The 25811-nt window shown below is 48.0% G+C and overlaps 1 protein-coding gene across 2 annotated transcripts; it reads left to right on the top strand.

Moving 5' to 3' along the window:
* Nucleotides 1–990: 990 nt before the first annotated feature.
* GMPS (guanine monophosphate synthase) lies at nucleotides 991–24202 on the top strand. Of its 2 annotated transcripts, none has more exons than XM_069025105.1 (16): nucleotides 991–1115; nucleotides 6063–6244; nucleotides 9333–9447; nucleotides 10674–10771; nucleotides 11729–11832; nucleotides 12489–12682; nucleotides 12932–13097; nucleotides 14576–14727; nucleotides 15101–15274; nucleotides 16053–16158; nucleotides 16712–16827; nucleotides 17696–17821; nucleotides 18782–18897; nucleotides 20261–20391; nucleotides 22016–22188; nucleotides 23660–24202. In XM_069025105.1, the coding sequence occupies exons 1-16, from the start codon at nucleotides 1089–1091 to the stop codon at nucleotides 23759–23761; spliced, it is 2082 nt and encodes a 693-aa protein (XP_068881206.1). In that variant the 5' UTR covers nucleotides 991–1088; the 3' UTR covers nucleotides 23762–24202. The 2 variants fall into 2 exon arrangements, with proteins under 2 accessions (XP_068881206.1, XP_068881205.1); XM_069025104.1 differs by lacking the exon at nucleotides 991–1115 and adding an exon at nucleotides 4695–4920.
* The last annotated feature ends 1609 nt before the right edge of the window (nucleotides 24203–25811 follow it).

Here is a 25811-nt window from a genome sequence, read left to right as displayed (position 1 = left end):
CCAGCACAGGCTGAGGGAGCCTCAGCCTCGAGAGGAGCCCCAGCTGAGAGGGGCCCTCAGCCCTGGGTGTCCCTGTGTGCGGGAAGGGCTCAGGGCAGGGCCCGGGCTCTGCTCCGGGGCCCGGCAGCGGCACCAGAGCCACGGGCAGGGCCTGAGCCCAGGGAGCTCCACATGGGCAAGAGGAAGATCTTTCCTATGAGCACTGGAACAGAGACCAGACAGGGTGTGGAGTGTCCTCACTGGCGATATTCCAGATCCATCTGGACACAATCCTGTGCCGTGTGCTCTGAGATGACCCTGCTTGGATGACAATGTAAATAGAACTGTCAGAGAATGACACCATCCCAAAAAACAACAGAACAAGAAACCCGATTTGGAACAAAATCGTAAAAAACCCTGTTCATTTCTGTCAGCCTCAGGATGGAACTGTTTGGAATCTGACAGCAGAACCAGACGCTGGTGTGTGGCTTCACCTTAACCTGAATTCCTTCATTCACCCCTTCTTTCATTCCCTCTATTTAAACTGATGTTCAGGGAAAGGCATCAAAATCATCCCAGGACCACTCCAGGAGGGTTCCAAGGATGCAGTCACCTCCCCCCGTGTCCGCTGGGGAATTCACCGAGCAGGCACAGCAGGTTCATCGTCCAAGGCCAGCTTGGACGGGGCTTGGAGCACCCTGGTCTATGGAAGGGGTGGGACGGGATGGGCTTTAAGGTCCCTCCCAACCCAAACCAACCAGTGATCCCATGATACCATAGGATGCTGACGCACAAAACCCCACTCACTGCAAAGCTCTGATTGTTTTTACCCTGATAACAGACCAAAATGAGCCCCCGGAGCCCAAACACGCCCAGGGGTGCCGGGACGCGCACGAGGGTCTCCGGGAGCGGCCGGGCCGTGTCCCCGCCGTGTCCCCTCCGTATCCCCTCCGTGTCCCCGTCCCGCCCCTGACCCCGCCGCCGCTCCTCCCCTTCCGCCGGAGCGGCCGTGCCGGGCGGCTCCTCCTCCCTCCCGGGCGGCATTAGCTCATCGCGGCGCGGCGGCCGCGGCTCCTCGCGGCCCTTTCTTCGCGCTGCCCGCCGCCCCCATGGCCCTGTGCAACGGGGACACCAAGGTCAGTGCTGCGGCCGCGGGGCCCGGCGGTGCCGCCCGACCCGGCCCTGCCCGCCCCGGCCGGGCACATGGCGGGGCCCCGCGGCCCGGGAGCGGCGCCGGGCGGGGAACGGGGACCGCGGGGAACGGGGACCGCCCGCGCCGCGGCCCCGGCTGCTCGCAGGGCGTTAATTCGTTAATTAGCTGATTAATTGCCCGAGCAGGGCTCCGGCGGGGCTGTTGTGCGGCGCCCTGCCCGGCCTGTGCCGCCGGGGATTGCCCGGCTGCGCCCCCGCTCCCGGCCGGGGTTCGGGTCCCTCAGAGCTGCCAGCCTCGCCCGGGGGCCGCTGCTCCCCCGCATCGCCCCGTGCCCGTGTGGCTCTGGCGCACCGCGGCAGGGAGCGACCCGCGCGCCTCAGGAACTTGCAGCTCTTTTTGCTAATGCAACTTCTCAACCAAGCCCTGCAAGCTGCCTCAAGCCGCTGCCATAGCAGGATCAAAGACTCGTTCTGGCTTTTCTGTCTAGTTTGCAAAAAACCGTGATTCTGGGGCGGTTTGAGTGCTCGGTTTTTGAGTGCTCGCTTGGTCACTGTGTGAGCTTTCTGACGCGCTTTTCCTTGGCCGTGTTCACAATCGCCTCTCCTGCCCGGGGTTGCTCCTGGGTGCTGCTCTCCTGCCTTGTTCTCGGCTCGTTATCTGGTTTGTAAGAAGCTGTGGCTCTGAAGGGTTCTTTGAGTTATCAGTTAGTCTCTGTCTAAGTTTTCTGCCACGTTTTTCCCCGGCCATAGTCACAGACTCCTTTCCTGGCTGGGGCTGCTCTTGGGGGCTCCAGTTCTCTCTGCCAGTGCTGGCGATGGATGTGGAGCTCATGGCTCATCCTGAACGAGTGAGAGCAGTTTCTGCCGGCACCAGGTCCCAGCAGCCCATGGACACCTGCATGAGACTCATGTCTTTTAAAGTTTCCCTGAGATAATGGGTTGGGGGCTCTTGTCTCAGTCTGGGGGATGGCCTGAGTTTGAGGGAGCTACTTTCCTGTTATACTTTGAAGTGTGAGTGAGTGTTCTTAGACCTGCTTAATTTTAATACCACAGGGAAAAAATTAAACTCTTGTAAAAACCTGTGCTGGCTTGAAAGTGTGAGATCAAGGCTCCTGGTTTAGGCTTGTCCTGCGTTACTAGTGTGGCTGAAAGCTCAGGGCTGAGGGCTTGGACAGAGGCGCTGCTCCTGCTGAGACCAGTACTCCAGGATGGGACTGGTCTGTATGGAAACGTGGTCTATAAATTGCATTAATGACCAACCTGCGAGCATGTGGGTGTGTGAAATGCTGAAAAATCCCCTGATTCTGCACAAGTGGGCTGTTAGGAACCTGCACACTCGGTTTAAGGCACTAGGCCGGTATGTGAGGAATAGGATTTGTGCTGTCCTTGGCTGGTAGCACAAGCCTGGTGCCAGTTCTAGAGAGCTAGTTCTCTCTAGCTCACTAGAGAACTCAGAATTATTGGGTTTTGACACTAAAAAAACAGCAGTGATGGAAGATTTTTGTCCTCCAGTGTTACTGTGGTAGAGCTGAGGTGGTGGAAGGAGGCTGACCCTCGGTGTGGCAGCACTGTCGGGGTGGCCACACGGCTCAGGTGGCACATGGGATCTTGGTGCCATGTCTCTGGTCTCTGGTCAGGGTGACTTGTGATTTGAATTAGCTGAATAGAGGCTTTCTTCTCTCAGCGTGCACAAGCTTTTAGTCCTGCTCTTGGGACACTAGCGTGGTGCCTCTACCCCAGCACCTGGACAGCCTGGGACAGGTGTCAGAGCAGCTGCCACTGATGCCTTAGGTTTTAACTTTTATATTTTTCAAATTCTGTACTGCCTGGTGTGTAACTCTGAAAGTTTCTTGTAGCCTGTTAATTTCTGCTCTCTCATGCTAGGTAGACATAACAAAGCCTTTCCAGGCCTGCCCTCCAAGGACACCCAGACCATCCTAGGCCCACAAAGTATAAACCAAAGAGCCTCTAAGGAAGGGGGGTAAGCTGAGGGCAAAACTGAAGCTTTAATTGGAGAATAAACCCTGATATGCAAATGAACCAAACCTATAAAAGGGTGAGGAACTCGTGACCTGTTGTCCATCCTGGCAATAGCCTCTGGCTCCCCAGGGGGTACCTTTGAAGGCCTTTCAAATAAATACCTGCCTTTACTCCTGTCTAGTCTCTGTTTCTAGGAGGCCTCTTAAGGCATCACCACAGGAGATCTCAAAAACAGTGAGTTCTCCAGATATTTGTGCGAATAGACCAGAGGACAAGGAGCTCTAGCTATACCTGTACTGAGGGGAGAAAGAGCTTTCCTCAGAGACTGTTCAGTCCCCAGCAGGAAGAGGTGCTGGCTCCATAAGCCCTGTCCCTGCAGGAGCTGGGCTGTCTGGTGTCCTCTTAATCTCTGCTGGCACGCCTGTGGTGTACAGAGCTCAGCTGCCATGTTGGCTGCACATGAACAGCATCTGTTCCTTTTTGGATTTCATTAAATGAAGTTTCCCTTGGTAATTTTGGGTTTAAAACCCCTAGCCTTGGAACTGTGCCTTTAAATAAGTAAAGCCAGATCCTGTGCTGACTGCTGCCTTTTTTCCTTCCCTCCTTCTGCCCGTGATTTATGGTAGCGTATGTTCGGCTCTCTTAGTCCTGAACCTCCTTGCAGTTATACTTGTCTGGTTAGTTCAGAGGAGTCTGGATCGCTGTCCTGCTTCTGCTGGGATCTGAGAGAGGTGCAGGTTCAGGGTACAGACCTACTTATGCTGCTTTAACAATGTTTCACAAGCTCCTCCTGATGTAACTTTGGGCTCTTTCTGTTTTCACACTTCTGTCTCCCCCACAACTGTTGCTCATGCTCCTGTTAACCACACCTGCCTGCCTAAAAGATCCGGGGGTAGGGCACTGAAAACCTGATTGATTGATTGATTAGTTACAGGTGTGGATGCTCGGCTGTCAGTCCAGCTGAGCTGACACCAACAGTAACTTCTGTTTAGTCTCTCTTTATGAGACGGCTGCAGAGCTCTGTCCCTAAATGACACAACCTACTGCTCTGAAACAGTTAAAGGCTTGAAATAAAAAACCAGCACTGCAAGGAATAGTGTCTTCCCCAGGATGGGCTCAGGAAAGAATAAGGATGTTGGTCTGTCTTGCAAGAGCTGTTTATTTAGAAATTGCCAGGTGAAAATGCCCAGGATCACTCTAAAAGTGATTCCCTCCCGTGCACTGGAAGGGAGAACAGTCCTGGTGACTCTGCCTGACTGGGGGTGTGAAGGGGCCTTTGCTGCTGAAGTCTGCTCTCTTTCTTCCTACATGTTCACTTTTTGTTGTGTAACCCAGGACTGAAAGCCATTAAGCACTCCCCATCAGGCAACTTGGCTGCTAGCTGAAGGACAAAATTTAGATATCTGATTTTAACCTGGGTTTAGGCTTCTGAGGGATTTAGCACTATTTTTTTTCCCCCACTTATGTCCTTTAATTAAGATAAAACCTCTTCCAGCTGGTGTGAATTTTGGAAGGTTCCAATGTGTTTGTTGGGAGCTTGTGTCCTAGCAGGGTGATGCTCTCCAGAGTCACCTGTGACTGGTCTGGGGTGAATTCCTGCCCCAGGTGGAAATGCCTGAGCAGCAGTGATGAGAACACAGGCGAATTCTGGGTTGGAGGTTCTGCTGCCTGCTCCAAATGAGCAAAACAACTCCAACCTGCCATCAGTAAAACTTGAAATGGAGCTCCAAGATGTTTGGAGGCAGTGTTTGCCAAAGTAAAACCCTTCCCAGTTTGTCCTTCATGAAACTGCATTGGCAAGGAAACAGGGTAAGCTGTTAGTTAGGGGTAGAACACCCCAAAAGAAGTAAATTCTTTAGGCAGCAAATTTTTGGTGTTAGAGCGTGGTTCATTCTTCCTTGGAGATGCTCTGATAAGGACACTTCCATGGAACAACTGCCTCTTTTCACAGGTTTTTTTTTTTAATGAAAAAACTTGGCCTTGTGTTTTTTATCACTCTTTCAGATTCAGCCAAAGTTGGCCAACCAGCTCAGACATGAGGGGCTCAGAGAGAACCACTGCTTTGTTCTGATGTGCAGTCTGCTCAAATGCTGCGTTCAAAATGTGTTGGGATTTTTTAAAAACATTTAGCAGCAACATTTGTTCTCAATTTCCCCTTTTTATCCTCTCCAGGAGGTAATGTCAAGTGAAGTTCAGAATATGAGGCAGCGTGACGAGGAAAAACAATTTTTGTTTGATTTTGTGCTGCTTTGCCTGAGAAAAAGGCTGATGCTCTCAGTTCTCATGGGCTGTGCTGGGGTTCATGTGGAACTGGAAAATGGAAAAAAATGGAGAGGCTGCAGGTGGTGATCAGGGTATATGAGCTCTTGCTTGTAGAAAGCTCTGCCTTCATTAGATCATTAGCATTTTTCTTCTGTAATTTGTGCCCTGTTTGGTTTGGGGGATGGGGATGTCGTGTCTGTGTGGCTGCTTGGGGTGGGTGTGCTGTGCTGGTGTCCAGCCCCTTTATCTTGCCAGTGCCTCAACTGGTCCATATAATCTTCAAGATTTTTTTTTTTCATTTTCAAGTTTCTTGGCTGGTTTTTGTCATTTTTATCATAAATTAGCATTGCTAATTAGCAAAGCCTTGCACATGTTAGCTGTTAAAGAGATCTGGCTTAGTCAGTGGGCTGTCAATGTAAAGCCAGAGGAGGTTTAGGCTGGATATCGGGAAACAATTCCTCACAGAAAGGTTTGTAAAGCACTGGTGCGGGCTGCCCCGGGCAATGGTGGGGTCCCCATCCCTGAGAGGGTTCTGGAGGCGTGTGGAAGTGGCACTTGGGGGCACGGTTCAGTGGCACGCACACTGGTGGGCTTGGGTGGACAGCTGGGCTTGGGCCGCTCGTAGAGGCCTTTTCCAGCCCTGCGGCTCGGTGGTTCCGTGGGGTTGCTGACGCGGGTGCCGTTCACAGCCCGAGAACGCCGGGGCAGAGCTCAAGGATGGGCAGCACCACTACGAGGGCGCCGTGGTGATCCTGGACGCGGGCGCGCAGTACGGCAAGGTCATCGACCGGCGCGTGCGAGAGCTCTTCGTGCAGTCCGAGATCTTCCCGCTGGAGACGCCGGCCTTCGCCATCCGGGAGCAGGGCTTCCGGTACGTCCTCCTGCAGCCCTGGCCTCTGCTGCTGCAGGCACTTGGGCACAGACAGCGGTGTTGTACGTCTGTCTCTCAATGCCTTTTTGGACATCGGTTTCGTAATGTCATTTTAATCATTTCAATTCCCAAGTATCATTCAAGAGGTTGCGTTTTAAATATCTGCCAAAATGTGGATGATTTTGCTGTTTTACCTGTTGAACTGGGGTAGCTGTTAGTCAAGGAAAAAAGGTTTTTTGGCTTCTAAAAATTATTTTCTTACTTATTTTTTTTAATTTAACTAACTAACTTGGATACTGAAGATATAATAAATCATGCCAGATGTTTCTGGGAAAGCAGCTAAAAAAACCCCTTAACTGACACTGCCACTCATTATTTGCAGAAAAAAAAAGGTCTCACAATTATTTAGTACTTTGTACATTAATTTTTCATGTTTTACAAGGCTTTTTAGGATATACATCTCTTCTGGGTGGGGAGAATAAATACCCTGAAGTCTACAAATCACCAAAGATTTGTACTTACTTGTCAGTTTGGTACAAATCCAGAAATACAGTGCGCATGGGATTTTGGTTGTGCTCAGTAACAGATAAAGACAGTGCTGCAGAAGTGCCTTTTTCCAATCAATGATAATTAGTGAAGCAGTAAATAGTGTATGTGTTGATGCAGGTTTGCAGTGGGAAGAACTTCAGAACAGTTGAAAGTTCTTGAGAGTGTTGGGATTAGACCTGTAGGACTTGTCATTGCAAATAGTTGCTCTGAAATGTGGCAGAGCCTCTTCGTCCACTTCTCAAGGTTGGGGTGGTGGTTTCAGGTCACCCAGGCTGGTCAATCGCTGTGAGTGTCCACAAAACCTGTTTGTGTCCTCAGTGTCTGTCAGTCAACAAACCCAACAGATCAACAGTGGTCACTGTAAAAATGAGCCTGTGGTTTTACTGCAGGGTTTTGGTGTGTATTCCATGTCCTGGGAACAGCCAGGCTCCCATGTTACAGCTCGTGCATGGAATGGGCCGAGGAGCTGCGCGTGGGGCTGTGCTGAGGTTTGAGATGGGCAGCAAGAGCCAACATTTTGCTAAATCCTATTTACATGCCGTGTTTAAAAAGCCAGCCCCTCAATGCTCAGAACGCTCTCTAGTGACAAACAACATCTAAATGTGCTGTGAACATGAGCATTTCCCACAAGATCCTGGCTCTGCTTTTAGTCTGGACTCTGGCAGTGAGCTCTGGCAGGAGTCCTGATGCTGGGGTTTCAATGCACACATTTTCCCCTTGGTGTTTTTGTGTGGTTCCTGAGGTGCCTGTAATCCAATGCAAAGGAGCTTTCCAGAGCTGGGTCAGGTTGTTTGGGAAGGGGTTTAGGGTAAACCAGAGAAAGGTATATTCATACCAACACAGGCAAGTGTGCAGGAAATTACAGGGTGCTGCAGGAAAGCTTGCAAAGTCTGCATCCTGTGCTGGTTCTGACTTCTCTCAGCCTCAACTCTTTTTAATTTTTTTTTACTGTAATACTTGGGCACATTGCAAACCTCCCCATATTATGTTAAATTTCAATTGGTATGGAAAAACCCCAGGTTTTTAAGACTCTACTTTTTGACTAGAGCAGAGTATAACTATTTTGACTTCTCATAAGAATGCTCAATCTATAGTGTGGCTGTATTCCTTTAATTCCTTCCTAGAACCCAAGGGAGCAGCTGGAGCTGTGTCAGGGGAGGTCGGGCTGGAGATCAGGGAAAGGTTCTTCCCCCAGAGGGTGCTGGGCACTGCCCAGGCTCCCCAGGGAATGGGCACAGCCCTGAGGCTGCCAGAGCTCCAGGAGCATATTCTGTGATTCTAATTAATATTAAATAGTGTTCAGTACATCTGGCACTCGAGCAAGTGCTTCTGCACGTGGAGTTATTTGCAGCAGTAATACCAGCAGGCGTGGACGCTGCTCAGGCTCTTTAGGGCAGCTCAAGTTTAGGAAATCCAGCGTGTCTCCAGGCTGACCAGAAGTGCCTGTGCACCAACAGCAGGGAGGAGCTCTCAGGATGGTTCAGTGTAAAACTACACCCACGTCAGCTGTGCTGGTTCCAGAGCTGGCCTGGAGATCCCAGCAGGCAGGGAAATAAATGCTGCCTCTACCAGCTCCATCCCTCCAGCTCCTCGCTCCTGGACTGCAGGGGAGCTGGAGGGGCTGCAGGTGACCTCCGTGCCTGGGCTTGCTCCTGCAGGGTTGTTTCTGTTGGTGGCACAGGCAGGTGTGGGCAGCAGTGCCTGTTCCTGCTGCTCAGAACCAGAAAAACTCTGTTTTGTCAGTACTTGCATGGAACTAATGCTGGGAGAATTATTAGATACATTTAATCCCATTTATGCAACTTCTGTCTCGTTGGTTTTGCATTTCTGGCTCGGCACAAGTTTGGTGTTCTCTGTGAAACAAACAGTTCTGAGTCCAAGGTCTGGCACAGCCCTGCTCGATCCCGGGCCGAGGCCAGAAGTGTTGCCCAACTGGTGCTTCTGCAGTTCATGGTCTTGTAAATCATTATGGTTGGCAAAAACTCTCTCTTCCCCTTTGGGACGGTTTAATTTTCTCTTATAGTGTGAAGTATTAACTCCAAACCCCACACGATTGCATGTATTGCCCTTGGAATTCTCAACTTGTTGCTAATGCCATCTCTGCATAACCAGAAAGGTTTAAGGGACTTTTTTTTCCCATCAGATTTAGGAATTTGGGAGTGGATTTTTTGACTGCAGCTCCCCTCCAAACGTCACAGACTTCATAAACTGTGTGTGTGTATATATATAAATATGTATCTTTGTGCTAGTACTCTGCATTTATCCCAGCCATCCTGCTCCTCTTGTAGCTGATGGTTGGCTATGAGGAATTTAAAATACAGGAATTTTTTTGATGGTTTATATTTATCTTTGTTTAAACTGGGGAGATACTTCCCTGAAAACCTGCTGGGTTTGACAACAAAAATCAAGCCACACGTTATGATATCTGTGTTAAAATGTCTGTTAGAAAGTATCTGTTCTACGAGTGGTTTGAGACAGTGTCAATGCTTAAAGTAAACAGTGTATTTGTATTAATGATCTCTTCATGTTCTGTCTGCAGAGCTATCATCATATCTGGAGGACCAAACTCTGTGTATGCAGAAGATGCACCATGGTTCGACCCAGCCATATTCACAATAGGAAAACCAGTGCTTGGGATCTGCTATGGGATGCAGGTGCTGTTGGGAGATAACACAGAGTCCTTGGGGTTGGGAAGGAGCTCCAGGAGCGAGTGCAGCCATTAAATCTGCTTGTCCACAGCCACCTTCTAGGCCTCATTTCTGCATGAACCGAAGGTGCAGTGCTGAAGGAGCTGCTTTCCAAACAGGCGGTGCCACAGGGGCATTTAATTCTCAACCTGAGCTCACTGTGTGTTCCTCTCTTGGCTCTGCCTTCTCTTCTAATGGCCTTAAACTGACGGAGGGCAGATTTGGATTAGAGATAGGGAGAAATCCTTCCCTGGGAGGATGGGCAGGCCCTGGCACAGGGTGCCCAGAGCAGCTGTGGCTGCCCCTGGATCCCCGGCAGTGCCCAAGGCCAGGCTGGACACTGGGGCTTGGAGCAGCCTGGGATAGGGGAAGGTGTCCCTGCCCATGGCAGGGGGTGGGATGGGATGAAGTTTAAGGTCCTTCCAACCCAAAGCAGTCTGGGATGAGTTACATAAATGGTTTTTCTTTGCTGCAGTGCTGTGAATTGAGTTCCACACTCCCTGTTTTTGCCAGAGTAAATATAACCTGTCAGTCACTCATTAATTCTGCCCAGCTGGTACTGAAGAAGGCATCTCTCCTGGAAACAGGTGGAGCAGTGTTTCAGACATGGGCTGTTTCTAGCATAGTTCTTGAGAATGCTTAACACTCCCTCACAAAAAGAGAACTAACCCTTACTTACCTTTGGACTCACTGGTGATCCTGCAGGGATCTGGTAGATCCAAGCTGAGCACAAGAAGCTTCCAGGGAGACAAGGGCTGCTTTAGGTGCATGACTTCTGCTCGTGCATCTTGTTTTTTCCAGGGTTAGTCACAAAATAAAACTTTTATTTTATTCAAGGGAAATAATTCAAGGAAAAACTTTATTCAAGGGAATAAATTCAGGTTTTTGACGTGGCCTCAGATACTCAGCTGGTTTGCAGAGCAGCCATTTCTGAGGGAAGGAGCTGTGCACTATGGAATATACATTATTTTGCACATCTCTGCCTCTGGGTTTCTGCTCCTTGTGTGTGGCAGTGGCCCCCAGCTGTGCTGGCAGAGGGGAGCGAGCCCAGTACGGAGCAAGGATTCACTCTGAAGAGAATTCTTATAACTTTGGAAAACAACAGGAATGTGGTGAGCTGTTGCCAGTTGGAGTGAGGGATGGAGTGATGCAGGTTGTGAGGTGCTTTCTCATGGGGTCCTTTTGCTCTGCAGATGATGAACAAGGTGTTTGGAGGGACGGTGCACAAGAAGAGCGTTCGGGAGGATGGAGTGTTCAGCATTACCCTGGACAACACCTGCTCACTCTTCAGGTGCACAGACATTTCCAGTTCTCAAAGCAATATCAGTCTGGGAAAGGGTGTCTGGATGAGAGGAAGGTTGTTAAAAAAAGAAAAAAGAGTGAAATGAGCTGATATTTGCTAATAAGTCTTTTACAAGTGTGGTCACAAATAAGCAGGTTACTTGTTGAGACAAATACTTAGGCATAACTTTCCAGTTGACTCTAGAAAAGCAGGTGTATTTTCTGAGAATATTGTGTAAACCCCTTTTTTCAGAGTCTTCATTGAGATGCTATAAGTGCACCATGACCTGAGAATATTTGAGTTAAGCTCTTGTCTCCTGCTCTGCTGTGCTCTTGTATTTGTTGGTGCCCATCCAATTTTGGAAAGGGCACAGAAAATCCGACCCCATTCTTCTACCTTCCTTCAAAATTGCATTGTGATGTTTTATAAACCAGAATTAGATTTCTTGATAATTTTGTCGATGGCTCTCAAGTTCCTTGTAAAAAGTCTGAACATTTACTCATCCCTGGTGTTCCAGTTCTATTATCTTCCCTCTGTAGGGCTCCTGCAGAACAGTCTGATGTGCTCAAATTGTCCTGAAAACACATAGTTTTGAACAAGAAAAGTTCACTTTGTTGAAATAAAATGCAAGAGTCCCAGCATCCTGATTGACTCCAGATGGCTCCCCAGGTCCAGCAAGGGACTTCAATACTGAGGTGTTTATAAGGAGAAACCCACAAACCCTTCAGAACTAAGATCAATTCCCTCTTGCACGAGGAGTGTGTTGTACAGAGACTTAGGCAGCTTCCAAGGGAAGCATAAAGCTGCAGATAGCTGTTCCTGGGAAGGAAATCCTGCAGACATTTCAAATGCCCTGGTCTGTCGAGATGTGCTTTTGTTAGAATCCCTCAGGGCATCTCTTGGAAAGGCAGGGAGTTAGGTCTTTGTTCGTTCTTGGACTGATTCTAGTTTTTGATCTTGGTGTAGGGGCCTTCAGAAGGAAGAGCTTGTGCTCCTCACTCATGGAGATAGTGTGGATAAAGTAGCTGATGGATTCAAAGTGGTGGCACAGTCTGGGAACATCATAGCAGGTATTTATCTTATCCTGAGTTTGTCTTTTGATAATGTTGGTTAAAGGAAAGAATTATGCCAGACAGGAGTTAGAGCCAAATGGGAACAGAGTAATAGCTCTTGTTACTTAATTGCCAAATAAATGAATTGTTTTTAACAATTCCTGGTGTATGTTTGCATGTCGAGCTGTCATGGTAATAAAGAAATAGGCTTTGCAAGGAATGGTCCTGATTTAAATGTGGTTAAAAGTAACGTTATTTATATAGTTTGTGTTATTTTAAAGCATGCATGTGTTGTTTGTCTTAGAAATAAAATATTCTGTGCCCTTCAGGCAGGGGAGAGGGAAACCTGCACTGTGGTGTGCAGTGCCAGTGGGGTTTGGGTTTTGCACTGCAACAGTGCAAGTCAAGCACTGTTTAATTATTAAAGCTTTATTAACTTGTTATGTATTTAATATTGCATGAATGTTCAACTGAGCAAGAGTAATGTAGGTACTGAAAGCAGGGTTTTAACATCACACAGAGATTGTCAGAGGAAATTGTGGGACCTTAGAATTTGGTTTTGAAAGCCACTGGAGTTACTGAATCCCAGAGAGCCACTCCGAGTCTCTTGCTTGACTTGGGCATGTATTCAGTTCCAGCTTATTTATTTATTTTTGTTTTGTCATGTATACCAGGCATAGCAAATGAGTCTAAAAAACTCTATGGAGCACAGTTCCACCCTGAGGTGAGCCTCACCGTGAACGGCAAAATGATCCTGAAGAATTTTCTGTACGATATTGCGGGATGCAGCGGCACCTTCACCGTGGAGAACAGAGAACTCCAGTGCATCCAGGATATCAAAGAGAGGGTGGGCTCCTCAAAGGTCCTGGTGAGTTGAGTCAGAGCTGGGGGCTGATTTGCAGAATCACTGGCAGTTGCTGGGGTTTGGGAAGTGGGGAATTGGCGTGGTTTGGGTCGTACATGGCCAGGTTTTTGGGGAGTTGCACAGCTGGGGCAGTGCATTGTCTGTGCTTTCCTTGCCTGCTCTCCCCGTCCTGGCTGCACCTCAGCTGTGTGCTAACACGTTCCCCATGGCCAGCTGACCCAGTGTGGGGTTTTTCCCCTTTCCCCTGGCCAGGTGCTGCTCAGTGGGGGCGTGGACTCCACGGTGTGCACGGCGCTGCTGAACCGGGCCCTGAACCGCGACCAGGTCATCGCTGTGCACATCGACAACGGCTTCATGCGCAAGAGGGAGAGCCAGGCCGTGGAGGAGGCCCTCAAAAAGCTGGGCATCCAGGTGAAAGGTACCACATTCCTGCTCAGTGTTCCTTACACCACTCATGACTTCTCCCAAAACCTACCCTTAGTGCTGGGTTTCATTGATCTGCTGTCCCCAGACTCACGTACCGCGGCCAGGTTGGTGATGTGGAACCACCTCAACCTGTTCACAAAATTTAAACCTAAAATGTTAGGCCTTATTTACTTGATTGGAGCATGCAGTGAGCTGCCCCATCTCTTTGGGTGTTGGTGTCTGGTATCTGCAGGTGGGCCACCGCAGAGCAGTGGATTTGTGCCTTGGTCACTTCTCTGCTGAGGGAACCTGTGCAGCTCCTGCAGAACTCACTGGATTTCCATTTTCTCCAGTATCTTGATTAACACTTGGGGCTTCATTTCTTATCCTGACTCTCTTTTGTTGTCAACTATGAGCTCGTTTGAGTGACTGAATGATACTATAGCCAAAATTACTTTTTCAAGGCATTTTTTTCTTGCTTTTAAAGAGGTGCATTTTAGTTGTTTTGGAGTGGCTTTTTGAGAACAAGGTGTTGATTGGCCAAAGGTTGGACTCAATGATCAGGGAGGCCTTTTCCAACCTTCATGATTCTGTGAAGGAGTTCACTGAGAGAGCAGAAAGTGCCCAGATGTGGCTGATGAGAAGGTTCAAAAGCTTTTTGTACCTCAAGTATGAGGAGGTCCGAGAAGACCAAGTTTGTGCTAGCAGCACGAGCTGCTCTGTACTGCCTGTCTGGTGAATTAGAGCAATAGCTGCCTGTTCTGGGTCTTGTCCAGGGGTTCTCCTGTGTTCTGCTCAGGCAGTGTGGCACTGGGTGAGCAGTGCTTCCCACTGGCCTGGCCCTGGCACAGTGCAGGCTGGGCTGCAGTGTCCTGAGCTTTATTCCAAACACATTTTTCTAAATGTATTTTATTTATACTATTTTTTTAAGTGGAAAATCCATGTCTTATTCTTGCACTCTGTGGAGCAATAAACCTGGGCTCTGGCAGGCAGCCAGAGGAACAAATTGAGGGAATCCCTTTGCTGCAAACGCTCCTTCTGTAGGTCATGGAGTTCAGTGCTGCTGAAGGATGCCAGAGAGCCTCCCAGCTGATCTCTGGGTTGGGAACCTCTCTAAATTAAGAGGCATAATGTAGCATGAGTAAATAGTGCATCACTTAATTTTGGTTGCAGAAAGGCCTTGGGGAAACACTGTCCTGTAAACTATTTAAAGCAAGTAAATTATAATCTAAGAGGGGAAGCAAGAACTGGACTTGCATGTGGCTGCCTAACCTTACAATATGGAAAAAGCAGTAAGTTAATAAAGGAAATAAAAGGCTTTTGTTAAAATTAATTCCTGAGGTATTGAACATATTCAATGCATTTAATAGTCAAAGGACCACAATGATTTTTATTTTTGGGGTTTTTTTTTAAAAGCAATAAATGGCAAGTTTTATTTTGTATTTTATTTATTGATTTTGTCAAAACAAAAATCCCTATGATTTTCTGCAGTGGTGAATGCAGCCCATTCATTCTATAATGGCACAACAACTCTGCCCATCTCAGATGAGGACAGAACTCCACGTAAAAGAATTAGCAAGACCTTAAATATGACTACAAGTCCTGAAGAAAAGAGAAAAATTATTGGTGACACCTTTGTCAAGGTAATGTTTACTTGTTGTTTGGTTGAATTTTTTAAATATTGTGATTCCTGGGTACATCATCTACTGTTTAATCAGTGGCATCAGTGCTTGTGTAAGCTGTGGACGACCCAAGAAGCCTTTGGTAGGTGACAGGGAGAATATTTAACAGGCACTGATGTTCCTGTACTTTGGAGATTTTTTTTTTTCCATCTTCTGTTGAACAAAAGCTGGGGTTACAGGACTGCTTGAGCAGTGGGACAGTGCAATCATTAGTTTGCTGATTGATTGTGATCCTTTTGCAGCTCTGTACCATTTGCTGGACAATTTGTTGTCTTCCTTGAGACCTCTGACAGCCCCAAAGTACTGTTTGTTTGTTTTTCTGCCCACCCTGCAGATTGCCAACGAGGTCATTGGAGAGATGAACCTGAAACCTGAGGAGGTTTTTCTTGCTCAGGGAACCCTCAGGCCTGACCTCATCGAAAGCGCTTCCCTGGTGGCCAGTGGCAAAGCTGAGGTGATCAAAACCCACCACAACGACACCGAGCTGATCCGCAAGCTGCGCGAGGAGGTGAGGGCAGGGGCTGCGTGCTCCTGGCTCTCCCGGGAGGCTGAGGATCCAAAAACTTCTCTCTTTTGCTGCTCTGACTGTCCTGCACTGATGGGACCCTGTTGGGACAAGGCCTGTGAGACTGTTGTATTTTGTACTTCATTGCATTTCCTTTGTTGCCTTGGGTCTGTTCATCTGAAGTGCAGAAAAGCTTTTTAAACACCTTTCTGTGCACAGCTCTTTGGTATCAGCATGTGAGGCAAAGGTAGGAGAGTGCCCTGATTTGATTTTCTGGCATCAGAATGGTGAGTTCTCTACCTGTATTGTAAAATACCCTAAGAAAGAACCAACACAGGAGAGAGACCTCACCCAGCAATCTGATTGGAGGTGCTCAGTTAACACCAACTCCACCCACAGGAGAGAACTAATGATCCCCATGTCAAATACTGATCCCTGCACAAAGTGTTTTCAAGGCTTTGGGGTTGGCTTTGAACATCCAGCAAAGACGAGAAAGGTCTGAATTGGTGCAGACAGAGCCAGCCTGAGCTTACAGCTCTGTCTGCTCTGCTGGAGCCATGGATTCTTCTGGCACAAGCTGGAACTTCCAGGTCTCACCCTTTGTCCTGCAGCTGTTCTACAAAGCCCATGTTCACATGGAATTTCTTTCCAGTGTTTATGGAATCCTTGGCACTGGTGCTGTGAGGTCAGGCCAGCTCCTAAACATTTGAGGTTTTCTGTTTGGTTATATGAGCTGGAGTGTAAATTGCCTTTTTTATTTATTTTTTTTTTTCTTTTATAGGGTAAAGTAATAGAACCACTGAAAGACTTTCACAAAGATGAAGTGCGAGTGCTGGGAAGAGAACTTGGTCTTCCTGAAGAGCTGGTTTGCAGGCATCCCTTCCCAGGTAAGGGAGCTGGGGGATCACAGCAGGGTTCTTTAGCAGATCCAGAATAACTGCAGTATGTTGGAGTATAAAGCTGATCTCTAAACACAGAAAAAAAGCGATTTAGGTTTTTACTTAAGCACAGTCTTTCAGGAAAAGATTATTTGAGAGCAGCTTGATAAATTTACGTAATGTTTTATAATTGAGTTCACTGCCTTTGTTTGGTTTTGGTGGGAGAAGCCAAAGCAGGAGTTCTCAAAAAGTGCAGTGAGCACTGCCTGAGCTGCCATGTGGACCTTCCCTGCAGTAATGGCCTGGCTCTGCCTTTCCAAGGGGCATTTGCTGTCTTGGAAGTAAATGCTCAACATTTCTAACATGAGTTGTCCACCAGAAAACAGCAAAGTGGATAATTGTGGGTTGGTTTCTTTCTGTCTTTGAGGATGTTAAGATAACTGAAGCTGAGATACAATGGCAGAATACACAGTGCTCAGTGACTGACTCACTGTTCCACATTTTCAGGTGAAAATTAGCTTCCTGTTATTTAGGATAATTTTTTTTCAATGTTGCTTTGCAGGGCCTGGCCTAGCAATCCGTGTGATCTGTGCTGAAGAACCTTACGTGTGCAAAGACTTCCCAGAAACAAACAACATCTTGAAAATAGTTGCAGATTTTTCTGCAAGTGTGAAGAAGGTAAGGAAATTCTAAATTTAAATTTTGAGTGATGGTTCTGTAGTGACCTGCAGTGAGGTTTAGTCTGCTAAAAGGTTAAAAGGACTGGTTTGTGCTCTTTAAGGAATGCTGCCTCCCAGCACAGCTCAGCTGAAGCTGTTCAGTGGAATTTTTAGTGCTGTGACTGGTGCATGTGTTGAACCATTTCTGGAAAATGGAACTTTATTTACCTTTCAGAAAATAAACAGATTCTGTTGTAATTAAACTTCGTGCAGATGAGATCACAGAGTCAGGAAAAGATCTTCCCTCCTGAAAGAGTTGTAACATTTTAGGTTTGCACACCCCAGAAATCACTGGGTGTGTAAATGTGAGTGCAGGAGCTGGTGCTGGCCAGGTGCCCTGTTCCAAAACCTGGAGTTTTTAATGGGTGAGGTTTCACTTCCACACCTCCTGACTGTTCTGCCCTTTGTGGTGGCTGTGAGTCATTAGAGGGGTCTGCTCTGAGGTGTGAGTTCAAAACAACTTCCAGAACCTTTTTGGTAAATCCTGAAGGGCAGGGATTTCCATCTGCCTTTCCTTTAAAACACAAGGAATTGTGGTGCCATAAAACTGAAAAGTGCAGCTTTGTGAAGGAGAAAATGAGCTCAGGAAAAGACCTTCCCCTATGGCCTTGGAGAGCTGCAGCTTAAAATGCAGTGTAATCACAGGAAAGTGCTTTTGCTAATGCTTGATTGTCAAATGAGAGGTATCTTTTAAATAGTTCCAAGGGGTAAATGTAGACTAAGCAAACAGTTACTTAAATAACAATTTTATTTGTGCTGTGCAAGTTCTGTTTGAGGGCCTGGGAGCTTTATTTAATTCCAATTTATTGTTCTGCATCCTTGCCCAGCCTCATACGTTGCTGCAGAGGGTGAAGGCGTGCACGAGTGAGGAGGACCAGGAGAAGCTGATGCAGATCACAAGCCTACATTCACTGAATGCCTTCTTGCTACCAATCAAAACTGTGGGAGTGCAGGTACAGGGCTCTTTCCAGGGGTGTTCTGGGAGCTGCTTCCCAGCAGGGGCAGCCTGTGGGGAAACATCTCTGCTGCTCTGGGGCTGGGAATACAGAGCTTGGCTCAGGAAGGGGTCCTGGAGGTGCTGTGCCAGCCTTGTCCCGTGTGGGTGGGAATGCAGGGCAGGTGTTGGGATCCCTGAGCAGTCAGTGCCAGGGGCTCTTTGGGGCCCTGTCCAGCCCTGGGGCTGCTCACTCACAGTCCACTGCTGCAGCCCCCCTGAGCTCTGCTGTCACCCTGCTGGCCCCACTGAGGCTCGGGAGTGCTGGGCTGCACTGGGTAAAAGTCCCTCTTTCCTACGTTTGGATGTGGTTGTTGCCCTTTCCAGTGCTTTCCAGAACTGTGCTAATCCCTCTCCTTGGGAGAGGAGGAGCTGGAGCAGTGCAGGGAACACTGGGATCTGTGCAGCAGCTGGGCTCCCTTCCCTTTCCCTCCCTGTGGGCACAGGGACACGCACCAGGTGCAGGTGCTGAGCTGGCACTCTCATGGAACTGTGTGCAGTTGCTTGGGAGATTTCCTTACTGAGCACTCATGGCTGTACAGCACCTTGCTCTGCACTCTCAGTGTTGAATTCCTCCTCATATTTTATTTTCAGCTGCATGTGGCTCCCGTGGCTCTTTGCAGTCAGCTTTGGTTACTGTTTCAGGCTGCAGTGTCATCAGATTTCTGTGCTTTCTCACCAAAATACCAACACTGGCCACTGCAGATGAGTCTTGCCAGTCTGAATATTTCTTTTTACAGCTCTGTCATCTTGCTCTTTGTTTTCTCACCCACTCAGTCTCTCACTGATGTCACCAGCTCAGTGTCTGCTAAATGTTGGCCCACACTGTGGTCCTGTCACCTGCAGGATGGACAGAAAGGCATTATGAGTTGTTCTGGCAGCAAAGCTCACATTCAGTGTGGTTATTTCTGTTCTGCAGGGTGACTGTCGCTCATACAGCTATGTCTGTGGCATCTCCAGTAAAGATGCTCCACACTGGGAGTCCCTGATGTTTCTTGCCAGGCTCATACCACGCATGTGCCACAACATCAACAGGTGAGTACTGAATTACCTTTATTTTTAATTATCTAGTTCATGTATAGAAGTTTAGCTGGTGTAAACATTTCCCTGTTTAATCTGGGGTGTACTATTTTTGTGTGTTGGACAGGTGTATCATACAGAGGTCACAAATACTCTATAAATCAAAATATGGATTTATTTCCAGCTTGAAAAGAAATTGCTGGCCTATATCCTTGGATTAGGCAGCATCCACTATAATTTATGCAAATCTCTTCTGCAAGACTCCAGCCTGGTGCTGAGCTGTGGTGTGCTGCAGTTTGGTTTGCCTTTGTGTCAGGAGGGATTTGTGTGGGGCTGTCAGCTCTGATGGTGCAGAGGGAGCTGCAAAGCTGGGCAGTCTGATCGTAACTGAGCTCTCTGAGGATACATTTTCTCCCTACTCGAGTCTGTAACTTTTTCAGCAGCTGAAGGTGCTTAGACATGAAATCAGCTCTGGAGAATTATACCCTCCTTGCCTGGCTGTGGGATTTCTGCCAAAACTGCTTAGAACTGCTTGTAGCAAAACTTCATTTTCTCACATAAGTGACACCTTCTGACAGAGCTTTTACTCTGAAGAGTGAGACCTGGAATTGCAAGATACCTGTTTAAATTAAGTGCAGAGGGGGAAAAAAGAAGGCATAAATCAGGATTGCCTGTGCAGTTTCAGAGTATGTCAAAAAAGGAAAATAAAAGCCAGTTTCTGGCTTTAGAGCACTGCTGATTTCTTTAAGCTCTGCTGGATTTGATGCTGCCCTCCTGAACATCCCACATCTCTGGGAGTTCTGCTCTCCCTGGAGTCTTTGCAGGCTCCACTGCTGTTACAGGGACAGTGAGGAGGGCACTGCCATAGTTGGTCTCCTGCCCAGCTGTGCTTGCAGGCCTTGTATTCCAAACAAAAATACACAGTATAAACTGGCATATCTGTGTGCTTTGGAATTTAGACAAGTGCTCCTGGTTTGTATCTCCAGACTCCAGCAGCTGCTGTGGACACGTCATGGTAAATCTGTGCACGAGGCCACTCAAACTCTGCCTTTTCTTCTGCAGCATCTGAAACACAAGGGATGAGATTAAAAACGTAAAGCTGGTGTGACTGCTTTGAATTCAGATGTTTTGGTGCAGATGTACTTCTGTAGATCCATAAATTGCAGTTAGTGCCCTGTGCTGAAAACTCTTCATTAACAATAAGGTGTAGCATTTGATGTGGGGTTTGGTGGTCTCCTGTTAAAAACTGTAAGCAAGATAAAACATTTTGCTGTTTCTAGCTCTGATTTCTCGCTGTAGCACTGAAGATGCAGGTTTTAGGCAATCTGGTTTATTCTGTGTGTGGAAAATGTGGTTTTCTCCACCCTGTGTGTTGCAGAGTCGTGTACGTGTTTGGCCCCCCTGTCAAGGAGCCCCCCACGGATGTCACCCCCACCTTCCTGACCACAGGAGTCCTCAGCACTTTACGTCAGGCTGACTTTGAGGCTCACAACATTCTCAGGGAGTCTGGTAGGTGCTCCACCTTTACCCCAGGGGTCAGACTCACGGTTGCAGATCCCTGCAAACCTCATGGATGTAATTAGAGTGGTACTGTCAAAACCTACAAACAAATGTCTCCAAAAAAGTCATCAATTAATGGGATGACAGTGAAAAGTTGTGGAAGCTGATAGCTAAAGGACAGGAATTAATTTTAGGGGATTTTTGGGACTGACCTGCTTCCAACACACCATGAAGCTCAAAGCTGTGGTGCTTCACTGCAAACCTGTGCCAAAAGTACTGTCAGGCAGCTGAAAGTCACCCAAATCCCTTCTCTTTGCTATGTCAGTGTTCACCTGGGCTGAAGAAACTTGACATAGTGTTGGTTTTGGGGAAAGCCCAGATGCCAAGTTTCACATGGGGGTGATGATTGTGGCCTGTAGTGGTTTCAGGTTTCTTAACTTGAAGTTAAAGCTGTGTTTGTCAACCCAAACCCTGCACAGCCAGGGAGTGTGGAGTCCCCTGGATGTGCTACGCAGGCAGAGCCTGGGAATAAATAGTTCTGAGGTTCAGCCTCTTTAGTTTTTTCTTAATTACCTTTGGAGATGTGATCTGTGTGGGAAGCATTGCATCAGCCCTGCCTGTATTTCGTATAAATCAAGTTACAACAGATCTCTCTCTTTGAGGATCCATACTCAGGTTACAAAGCTGTGTGAACAGAATTTGTGCAGAATCAACCTCAAAAGGCTGAGATAACACTGTCGGCTGTGTTGGTAAAGCTGTAGCTGTGTCTCGCTAACTTTTGGTGACACTTGGCTTTGTGTGAATGAATCGCTCCTAAAAATAAGCCTGGAGTTATGGTTTAGTGAAAAAACCTCCCTGTGCAGCAGCTCAGGCCAGGGCTGGCAGAGGGAGAGCCTGAGCAGTGTGAGCTCCACACACCTGGATTTTGGACCTTTAGGTCACCGAAATGGGGAAATTGGGGGCTGTGCATTGCCTTTCAGGAGATGTTAAAAATCAGTGAAATGTGATCGTCTGGAGGTACCTGCCCACCACCAGCCAGGGACACTGGAGAGCTTTCTCCTGATTAAAGACTATTCAAAGAATATTTCAAAGAGATATTTGTGAAGGGCTCTTTATTGGGATTGATATGGGGACAGATAAAAGCCCATGGTTTTATGTTATGTGGGAAGGAAAGTGGCTCTTCAGTAGATGCACAGTGAATTACAGGGTAACACAGATTAGCTGGAATTTTTCTGCATGCCTGCAAAGTCTGAGGATCATCTCAAGTGGCAGTTTCTAGAATCCCAGAACGGTTTGGGTTGGAAGGGACCTTAAGGATCATCTGTTCCCCCCCATGGGACACCTTCCACTAGCCCAGGCTGCTCCAAGCCCCATCCAGCCTGGCCTTGGACACTGCCAGGGATGGGGCAGCCACAGTTTCTCTGGGAACTTGAGGGCCTGGTGAGCACTGAGTGCTGGTTTGAGCAGCTGTAGAGCTGCAGCACTGCCTGTGACCTCGGGCTGTGGGACCAGAGGGAGCAGATCCCACGGGATGCAGAAGCAGCTCCTGGTTTAGAGCTGGAAGCACACATGGGAGTTGTGCAGAGCTTGTGTCACTCTTGTGCACCCAACCAATGCCCTCTGTGTGCTGCAGGCTATGCTGGGAAGATCAGCCAGATGCCAATCATCCTGACCCCGCTGCATTTTGACCGGGACCCCCTCCAGAAGCAGCCCTCGTGCCAGAGGTCTGTGGTCATCAGGCCCTTCATCACCAGCGACTTCATGACGGGCATCGCAGCCACGCCGGGCAGCGAGGTGCCCGAGGAGGTGAGGGGGATCCAGCTGCCTGCTCCGCGAAATCTGGGCTCTACATGGCTCACTCTGACTTTTCCTCTCACTCTCATTCACTTCGATTTTCTTGTGATTTTTTTCTCTTTTATAAATAATCACTAGGAAGAATATTGTGGCGTTTTGGGAAAAAAGCTAACAAAATGAGGGGCTGGCAGATGGGTATGACAAACTTGAAGGCTTTCCAGCAGAGCTGAGCCAAAATACCACCAATTAAAGAAGAAAGAATACCCCAGCCATTCCTGGGATTTGGAATTAAATTTTGCATCAGTAATTGGAAACTTCCTGGCGTTATGAATTGCCTTTGTCTGGCACTTCTGCTTTCACTGGAACTTGCAGTTTAAAGTCTCAGTGTCTGTTTGCTCTTTAGGTCACTAAAAGGACTTAGGAGTCAGTTTCCTTTTTTTTTTTTTTTCCTCTGGGAAACTTTATCCATGTCTAGTCAAGTACTTTGTCTCTCTGGGAATGCTCTGTAGGAGCAGGATTGACCTTTTATTTTAAACACACTTTAGGAGCATATGAGCATTGTTTAGTAATTGTATATACCTGAGCTCCTCTGCTTTAAGGCAGCCTATCCATGAAAAAAAACCAATCCAGGTTGCCATGTGAACTGTCCCCTTGTATAAAATGAGGATTCATTTGACCCTCAGTGTTTGTGTTTAAAAACAACCAAACACCACAAAATCCACCCCCAAACAAAAACCCTGCATTCTTCAAAATGAAAAATGGTCATTTTAAGGCTAGGTAATAGTGTGGTGACTAAATAACAGAGGTTACAGAGAATAATCATGTTTATGGGGGAAATAATAATGTTTTTCTATACAGAGCAATGTTAATGTTAATTTGTGCTTGCACTATAGACAGTGTGTCATGCAAGGGGTGTTGGGAACTGTGGGATTTTCAGGGAAGCTGAACTTCTGAGGATCATCAAATTCTCATCTAGAATATTCCTGCTAACATGGATTAATTGTGAGCTCTGGAAGATAATTCTCACTGGAAATGATAATTCTCACTCTTTCCTTTGGGTATTTATTGAATTTTTTACCTTGACAGCTTCTGGTTTTCTTTTGGCAGGGGTTGGTTTCCCCCAGCTGTTCTCTGTGCTTGGTGGCCCAGCTGGAGGTGCTGGTGCGAGGGGAGCCAGGGAGGGACTGGCAGGAACAGCCAGCACAGTGCTCCTGCTGAACTCCAGGGAGCAGCTTTGAGCCTGGGCAGTTCTGTCTGTGCCAAACTCAGCAAGCCCCAAGTGTAGCTGTGCCACAAACCAGAGGTTTTCTTTCAGCTGATTGTATTTCCTGCCTGGTGGCACTGTGCTGACAGCAACAGGCTCTTCTCTCTGGTGTCCAGCAGAATTGGTGTGAGCAGTTTGCCCTCAAGCTTTTCGAGGATGATTTTCATCAGGTCTGTGTCACATGCTTTCTTCTGATATTCTGTTTCCCCTCCACCACAGGTTGTGTTGAAAATGGTGGCAGAGATCAAGAAGATCCCTGGCATCTCTCGGGTGATGTATGACTTGACATCAAAGCCACCAGGAACTACGGAGTGGGAGTAATTAACTGTTCCCTATCCAAGTACTGTGTGCAGTCTAAATCATATCAGAAACCATTCCCAGTGTTGACATGCAGTACTGTGAAAGAGTGACTGGAGCTGCTACATCGCATCAGATTCCTCTCCTGGAGCATAATCCTGCAGTTCAGAGCTGTGCTGGGGATGAGAGCAGCGTGGGGCTGAGGATTGTACGGGTAAATGATGGTGGCAGCGCTGCCGGGACAGGCCCCTCTGCTTTGCCTTTGTCTTTCCAGTCCCCGTGTTCTCCTGTGTTCTGTTACTGTCATTTTGGTGTCTCTTTGTTTTTGTACACTGTGTAAAAAGAGACAGTTTATTTACTTCTACCAAAAGCATTGTTACAGCCCAAACATGTAAAAGGAGTTAATTCTTTGTGACCAACCGCTTTGGGACGGATTTATTATAAATAAATATTTTGCCAAATGGAGTAGTGGGTACTGTTGAGTCGTGGAGTGGCTGTGTATGCTGTGTCCTGTGTTCTGTGCTCCTGGACCCGGCCCGAGGCACCAGGGGTGGGCAGTGCTGACCTCTGTGGCACCGCCGTGTCCGTGTGTCTGTCCCTGCTCACCGGGCCCAGGAGAGCTCCCGGCTCCTTCCCGTGGCTCACCCGGGCACTGCAGTGGCTCTGAGTGCTCTGGGGATGGCAGGAGGGCAAACCTGGCAGCGCAGCTGGGCAAGCTGTGGCAGCCGAGCTCCTGCACCTGTGGCTCCTGTGTGTCCCCAGCGCTGCTCCTGTGCTTCCCTTGTACTTGATGACAGTTTATTTTCTACACATTTGCTCTGACAGGGTTTTTTTGGGGTGTGTGTGTTGTGCTTAGCTTGATCTGTAAGATCACTCTAGTTGTTAGTGTGGAGCCCTGGTCAGGGTGAGCTCCCCATCCCTGTAGATCTCCTGTCGCTCGTGTTCTGCTGTTCGTAGTGAAGCAATAATTTGAGATGGTTACTGGACAGGAGCTTTCCAATGTTTTGAGGCAAAGCCATTTCCATCCACCTGTCCTGTGGCAGGAACAGTTGGATTCTGACCTGAGCAGGTTGCTGGGTGCCTGCTGGTACCCCCACTGGGGGAACTGGAATGTGCATTCAGGCTCATCCCTCTTATCCTGATTTTTTTGTTTAAGCAGTTGTGTTTTGTTCAGCTGCAAGATCACTGTAGTATTACGGGGTAAAATATTTGGTTTAAACTGTTCAGTAACATGGAGTATTTCATGGCTGTAGCTCCTTCTCCCTGCCCTTGCCTGGATTTGTGAACTGGAATAATATTGAACGTGTTTGTTCCATATTTTTGGTCGCACGCATTTTCCTGTTCTTGCATTCCCTGCCTACACACTATGGAAATGGGGTTTGGAAATCTCTGCTCCTAGGAAATGGCCAACTGGTGTAAATGGATTGTTTTTGCCTGTGTCACTGAGGGGTGTTTTGCATGAGGGGGAGGAGGTGGTGTGTCCCAGCTCCGAGGGCTGCTGGGGACAGGGGCTGCAGGAGGGCAGGAATTGGGGTGGGGAGCTCTGCCTCCCCTCCAGCCCTGCTGCAGGAGGGCTCTGCAGCTTAATTGACGTGGGCAAATTGAGCTGAATTGATAACTCAGTCACCTCCCTTTTAGAAGGGGGTGGTGATTTGCACCTACACCTGTCATAAGCTGTCTGAGCTTCAGTGGTGCCAGTGATTTTTGATTCCTTTGCTGCAGGAAGGGGATCTGTGTTTGGTTAAACCCTGTACATAGGTGTTTGCTGGGGCAGGACCTGTCCCAGCAGGTAAAAGCTGATCTCAAAGAGAGCTCCCCAGTGAAGTTCCAGTGCATTTAAATTTGGCAGGAAAGGCTGAGGGCAGCTGTTGTCATTTCTGGGTGGTATCTCGCTCAGAAGGGTGCAGAGACAAGAGCTGAATCTCTGGTGAGATGCAGAACCCCCTCAGTTCTCACAGCAACAGGCTCATCCTCGTGGCTGCCACGGCTGTGTTGCCTTGACAGCAAACAAGCAGAGCTGAAGGAATCACTAAAAATAATGCAAATAATACAGAGAACTCTGAAACCCAGCCCC

The sequence above is a fragment of the Aphelocoma coerulescens genome, chromosome 9 (genome assembly GCF_041296385.1).
Source record: "Aphelocoma coerulescens isolate FSJ_1873_10779 chromosome 9, UR_Acoe_1.0, whole genome shotgun sequence".
Taxonomy (NCBI): Eukaryota; Metazoa; Chordata; class Aves; order Passeriformes; family Corvidae; genus Aphelocoma; species Aphelocoma coerulescens.
The sequence above is the reverse complement of the archived record's forward strand: the minus strand, read 5'-3'. Positions and strand labels throughout refer to the sequence as shown.

What these genes read in the sequence shown, in the direction of transcription:
- GMPS (XM_069025104.1), top strand. Translation starts at nt 4,843, where the DNA reads ATGTTTGGAGGCAGTGTTTGCCAAAGTAAAACCCTTCCCAGTTTGTCC. An exon ending in TCAAAACTGTGGGAGTGCAG is followed by an intron (nt 17,822 to 18,781) that starts GTACAGGGCTCT and finishes TCTGTTCTGCAG; the next exon opens with GGTGACTGTCGCTCATACAG. An exon ending in GCAGCGAGGTGCCCGAGGAG is followed by an intron (nt 22,189 to 23,659) that starts GTGAGGGGGATC and finishes CCTCCACCACAG; the next exon opens with GTTGTGTTGAAAATGGTGGC.